The 6,117-nt window shown below is 38.4% G+C and overlaps 1 protein-coding gene across 2 annotated transcripts in view; it reads left to right on the forward strand.

Moving 5' to 3' along the window:
• Positions 1–3,463, forward strand: part of LOC107559293 (tetraspanin-9-like) — an 88,872-nt gene extending 85,409 nt beyond the window's left edge. For both annotated transcript variants that reach the window (XM_016243062.1, XM_016243071.1), the window contains one exon: positions 1,953–3,463. In XM_016243062.1, coding sequence (XP_016098548.1) covers positions 1,953–2,024 — 72 coding nt within the window. In that variant the 3' untranslated portion in view covers positions 2,025–3,463. The remainder of the gene's footprint in view (positions 1–1,952) is intronic.
• The last annotated feature ends 2,654 nt before the right edge of the window (positions 3,464–6,117 follow it).

Here is a 6,117-nt window from a genome sequence, read left to right on the forward strand (position 1 = left end):
TATATATATATATATATATATTGCCATGTTTGCCACTTTGTCACTTTTAAAGTTAGCAAACTGAATTGAGAGTATCTTTTAACCATTTCACAGGTAGTCCAAGTCCATATCAGTCATTTATGACAAGCCAGAAATACAAAATGTGGTAAATAGTGAAAGAAGCCCATGTTGGATTAGGCAAAATGGTCTCTCAATTAATCCATGAGTTCTTGTAAGCCTGTGTTCGGTAATTACAGTTTATTGAGGATAATAGTGCACAGGGGTCTTTACTGAGTACTTTTCTCAGTATGGACCAAGAGGTGACCACAGGCTTGTAAGCAAACACTTGCCACATAATCCTCCTCATGGGCTGAGCTGGGGCAAAATCACAAGTGATTTACTTAGATCTCATCCAGTAAAAGCCAGCCATAATCTGGTTTTAGTTGCTAAACTGTGTGCTCTGTAAGTGTTTTGTAATTTTAAATGATTAGTGAGGCTTGCTAATGCAATACTTTGAGGTTTGTTCAAATCCCTAAGCACAATGGTACTTTGATATATTCCATTGTAATTTTAGATTAGCATTCATGTTCCATGAATGAAAATAAGATTCAAAAGTTTTTTTTTTCTTTTTTTAATTAATGAAATGAATCAAAACATAATGGTAAAGTTATTACAAATGCTGTTCATTTGAACTTTCTATTCATCCAAAAATCCTGGGAAAAAATGTATCAAGGTTTCTACAATAATCTTAAACGGCACAACTGTTTTTAACATTGGTAGTAATAAGAAATGTTTCTTGAGCACCAAATCAGTATATTTTCAATGATTTCTGAGGGATCATGTGACACTGAAAATTGGAGTAACAGCTAATCAAAGTCCAGCTTTGCCATCAGAGGAATAAATGGCTTTTTAAATATATAAAATAGAAAACAGTTACTGTAGATGGTAATATTTCACAGTATTGATTTTATTGTAATTTGATCAAAAAAATGCTGCATTGGTTATTATAAGAGACTTTTTTATTATAAGAAATTTGTTTTAAATCTTGAATAGTAGGTCTAAAAGTATACCATGGGAGAACCATGTTACAGTGTCCAGGAAGCTTTATAAAGAATATGGTACTTTGTTAGTGTACTGTAATTCTTTCTCTTAAGTACACATGGATTCTGAAGGAATCTTTTCCCTACGGGTTTCGACCACAGCGCATCTCTAGTTGTCAGACATTGCTAGGGGCCTAGACTTCACCAGTGGACTCACACTGAAGTCTGTGTGAGAGTCTGCCAATATTTACAGTTCCGTTTCTATGGGAATTGACGGTGTAAAGAAACAGCAATGCGATACCTTTAAAGCTCAAAGATGTGAGAGAATCTGATTTAATCCACACACAGAGTCTGATAGTGCTTCCTGCTCATTTGATAAAAACTGCAGGTTCTGCAGCATTAAGATAATGACTGTGGAATGTCGACCACCGCTGTGCGTTTGATGTATCAGGATGGATCTAAAAATGAACTTCAAAGAGTCAGTATATTTGCAACACATTTCCGTTTACCTCCGTGACACTATGCTCCACATCACCAAACCTCTTTTTCTAAAAAATTAGGTCAATTTTCCAAAGTGGGTCTGTAATACCTGGAGAAAGCTATCCACTGGCAGCTGCTTGGCTGATGCATGCAGCCCTGGAAGTGTGGCCTGTTTGCTGCCACCTTTACTTACTGAACAAAAACCACAGAAAAATGAAAAATACAACTCTTCAAATAAACTGGCCAATGGCTACCAAATGTATTATAATATAATGAAATAGAAAAAGGAGCTAACTGCATATGCCAACCAACCAGTGACCGCTCGAATTTCCTAGTGTTTAATTAGGAATATGTCCAATGTTTTTTTCTCGATTAACCCAGGCCATCTGTATTTGCTGACATATAGCTCATGTGTTTCACACTAACCTTTACATTTGGATTTTGTCATTCCAGCTCCTGGGAATGGCCTTTTCCATGACACTGTTCCATCAGATTCACAGAAGCGGGAAGAAGTATGATGCTTAACAAGGCCGTTTCTCAAGGGAGGAGCAGTGGTGTATTATGGGACAGACTCTGGAGGACAGCTCCTCCTCTTGTATCTAACTTTCACCACTGGCCAATCCCTCTTCCCATTAATTCCCCAGCTTATACCTTACCATCCTGTATAGACTTCAGCCATGGTCTGTCTCTTTTCCACTCTTTCTCCCCCATCTGCTCATCTGCCAAAGAGACCCGGGGACAGAGAGGAACGAGAGGAACGACTCTTGGCCAGAATCCTTCCCATGAGGCCTCTGACTTTCTTCATCTCCTCTAGAACCTTTATTTTACGCTTGAACTAACTAACGGTTGCAGGAAGGAGAATAATGACAAAAAACTGTGTGGCTTTACTAATACGTAAATCCTTCCACCCAACATATAGATGAGGCGAGAAGACATCAGACTGGAAACCTTCAGGGTGGATGAATTTGAAAAGCATCGCTCATCATCACCTCCATCTACAGTGTAAATGACAAACAGCTCCATTTTAGCAAGATGCGGTTTTGTACGAGACAGAAAACTTGTCATTTCGGCTCAAGACTTTTTTTTGTTTGTTTTTATAAGTGACTTTGCCCCAACCCCATAATTGTCATTTTTGTGCACCTAAGGATTGGAAGAAACCGGTACAAAGAGATTAGCGAGGCATGACCAGGAATTTGAGTTTGTCTGTGTTTAAAGGTTTGTGATTTGAGGACGCATCGAAACGTGTCGAAAGTTTCACTCTGATGAGAACCATCACAATCTAATGTCAGTATAATACATCAAACAGGGACTGTCTGATTAGCCAGCCATCCACGTTCATGCAAAAACATCCTCTTTGTTAACCACTAAAAGGTCATTTTAACCAAACTTCTACTGAAACTGTATGGCATAGACAATGAAGCAAAGTTTTTATAGAAGAAAAAGTGTAAGGTTACAAAAGTTGGTAAACTAGACATGTATAAAAGGCAGAGCTTTGTGAGTTTGACCATTTCCCCATGTTTTGCTCATTGAATCCAAGTCTGTACCCCCCCCAAAAAAAGTGGAGAAAGAGCCTAAAGATGCAGATTCCACCTAGTTCATGTTTGCACATTTCTTCTGGGATAGTAAAGTTTATGTTTTCGGAAGACTTAAAGAGTAAAATTAATTTACTCACCTTCATGTCGAATCTGTAGGACTTTCTTCCATGGACACAAAAGGAAATCGTTTGAAGAATGTGGCTCTATGCTATACAACAAAAGCAGACTTGATGCTTACAAACTCGAAAAAGGAAGGGGAAAATACTGCAATAATATGGCATATAACTTAGTTACAGTTTTTCAAGTTTTCTTCACTTCAAAACATACTTGCTGAGGAAATGACTCTCATTTGTGCATATGCATTGTCTTACTTTTAATATGTAAATGTGCTGAGCTGCAAGACGGTATAAACGTGGTAATTTGATAGAACTTTATGACTCCTGGGAATGGCCTTTTCCATGACACTGTTCCATCAGATTCACAGAAGCGGGAAGAAGTATGATGCTTAACAAGGCCGTTTCTCAAGGGAGGAGCAGTGGTGTATTATGGGACAGACTCTGGAGGACAGCTCCTCCTCTTGTATCTAACTTTCACCACTGGCCAATCCCTCTTCCCATTAATTCCCCAGCTTATACCTTACCATCCTGTATAGACTTCAGCCATCGTCTGTCTCTTTTCCTCTCTTTCTCCCCCATCTGCTCATCTGCCAAAGAGACCCGGGGACAGAGAGGAACGAGAGGAACGACTCTTGGCCAGAATCCTTCCCATGAGGCCTCTGACTTTCTTCATCTCCTCTAGAACCTTTATTTTACGCTTGAACTAACTAACGGTTGCAGGAAGGAGAATAATGACAAAAAACTGTGTGGCTTTACTAATACGTAAATCCTTCCACCCAACATATAGATGAGGCGAGAAGACATCAGACTGGAAACCTTCAGGGTGGATGAATTTGAAAAGCATCGCTCATCATCACCTCCATCTACAGTGTAAATGACAAACAGCTCCATTTTAGCAAGATGCGGTTTTGTACGAGACAGAAAACTTGTCATTTCGGCTCAAGACTTTTTTTTGTTTGTTTTTATAAGTGACTTTGCCCCAACCCCATAATTGTCATTTTTGTGCACCTAAGGATTGGAAGAAACCGGTACAAAGAGATTAGCGAGGCATGACCAGGAATTTGAGTTTGTCTGTGTTTAAAGGTTTGTGATTTGAGGACGCATCGAAACGTGTCGAAAGTTTCACTCTGATGAGAACCATCACAATCTAATGTCAGTATAATACATCAAACAGGGACTGTCTGATTAGCCAGCCATCCACGTTCATGCAAAAACATCCTCTTTGTTAACCACTAAAAGGTCATTTTAACCAAACTTCTACTGAAACTGTATGGCATAGACAATGAAGCAAAGTTTTTATAGAAGAAAAAGTGTAAGGTTACAAAAGTTGGTAAACTAGACATGTATAAAAGGCAGAGCTTTGTGAGTTTGACCATTTCCCCATGTTTTGCTCATTGAATCCAAGTCTGTACCCCCCCCAAAAAAAGTGGAGAAAGAGCCTAAAGATGCAGATTCCACCTAGTTCATGTTTGCACATTTCTTCTGGGATAGTAAAGTTTATGTTTTCGGAAGACTTAAAGAGTAAAATTAATTTACTCACCTTCATGTCGAATCTGTAGGACTTTCTTCCATGGACACAAAAGGAAATCGTTTGAAGAATGTGGCTCTATGCTATACAACAAAAGCAGACTTGATGCTTACAAACTCGAAAAAGGAAGGGGAAAATACTGCAATAATATGGCATATAACTTAGTTAGTTACAGTTTTTCAAGTTTTCTTCACTTCAAAACATACTTGATGAGGAAATGACTCTCATTTGTGCATATGCATTGTCTTACTTTTAATATGTAAATGTGCTGAGCTGCAAGACGGTATAAACGTGGTAATTTGATAGAACTTTATGATTGATGGGCGTTCTAATTCTGCACAAATGTTCTGACCTTTCTGACAAGTTCTGTGGGCACATATTACATGTGGGCCAGATAATGACTTAAATTGGCGGTCTGCTGTCCTTTTGTGTCCTTCGGAAGAAAATCACAGGGAACAGAGTGACATGAGGGGACAGAAATTTCCTTCAACTATTTCTTTAAAGTATCCCTAGCAGGAAATCTAGCACTAATACCAACCCAACAGAACTGTGAAAATTGTCAATAATACTTGACTTATATCTTGCAATGAAGCGGTAAAGTAAAACCGCATACAGTACAGAAGAGCAGAACCAAATACAAGCACAGTCATGGTGTTAGTTATAATAGTAGACTGTAATCCACCAGCCATAATTCATCAAGAGAAAGAGTGTCTGCAATGTTTGTTTCCGCACACCTCAGCTTTATAGCCTGTGCTGTTTTTCTGTCTCTCTCGGCTCTTTTCTGTCTCCATCTGTCTTTTAGTTTCAAGCATCAGGCTGGAACGGTTACATTCCTGCTGTATGGGGTGATAACGCTTCTCTATCACACCCTAAAGGGACTTGCTTCAAAGCAAATGTATCTTGACGAGGAAGTTTTGAAGTGAGAGTGTGTTCACCAGCAGACAGTTTTTAGGGGTTTAAAATCGCTGAGCAATAGATGGGGCATGATGATGGCTGAGAGACGACCAGAGTGGGGTCATCTGATGGTCTCCTATCCAGACTGTCACGAATCTCAGTGCTTGATACTCCAACACAAGTGTTGTAATGTCATTTTTTTGTTATTTTTTTTTGTACAATGTTCATTGTTGTATGTTGTCATTTGTTTTGTATCATATATTTTGTCACATATTGATTTTAAGGGTGTGCTAAGCATAGATAAGATTTTGCATTAAACATTTTTTTTTTCTTTCATTTCCTAATCTCAGATTATGATTAATTTGTTGGATTTTCATCTGTGGATACTATCATGAAGCACATGCAAATTGATAATCACATTATAGTTTGTAGCAATTGTAAAGTAAAAGTTCATTATTAATTGGCCAAATACTAATGAATTTTTCAGAAAGGTAAGGTCCCTATATTTCTATCATATTGAAGATGGCCCAGAAACATTAGCTCCA

Source organism: Sinocyclocheilus grahami, unplaced genomic scaffold (assembly GCF_001515645.1).
Source record: "Sinocyclocheilus grahami isolate Dianchi unplaced genomic scaffold, SAMN03320097.WGS_v1.1 scaffold22.1, whole genome shotgun sequence".
NCBI classification, from domain to species: Eukaryota; Metazoa; Chordata; class Actinopteri; order Cypriniformes; family Cyprinidae; genus Sinocyclocheilus; species Sinocyclocheilus grahami.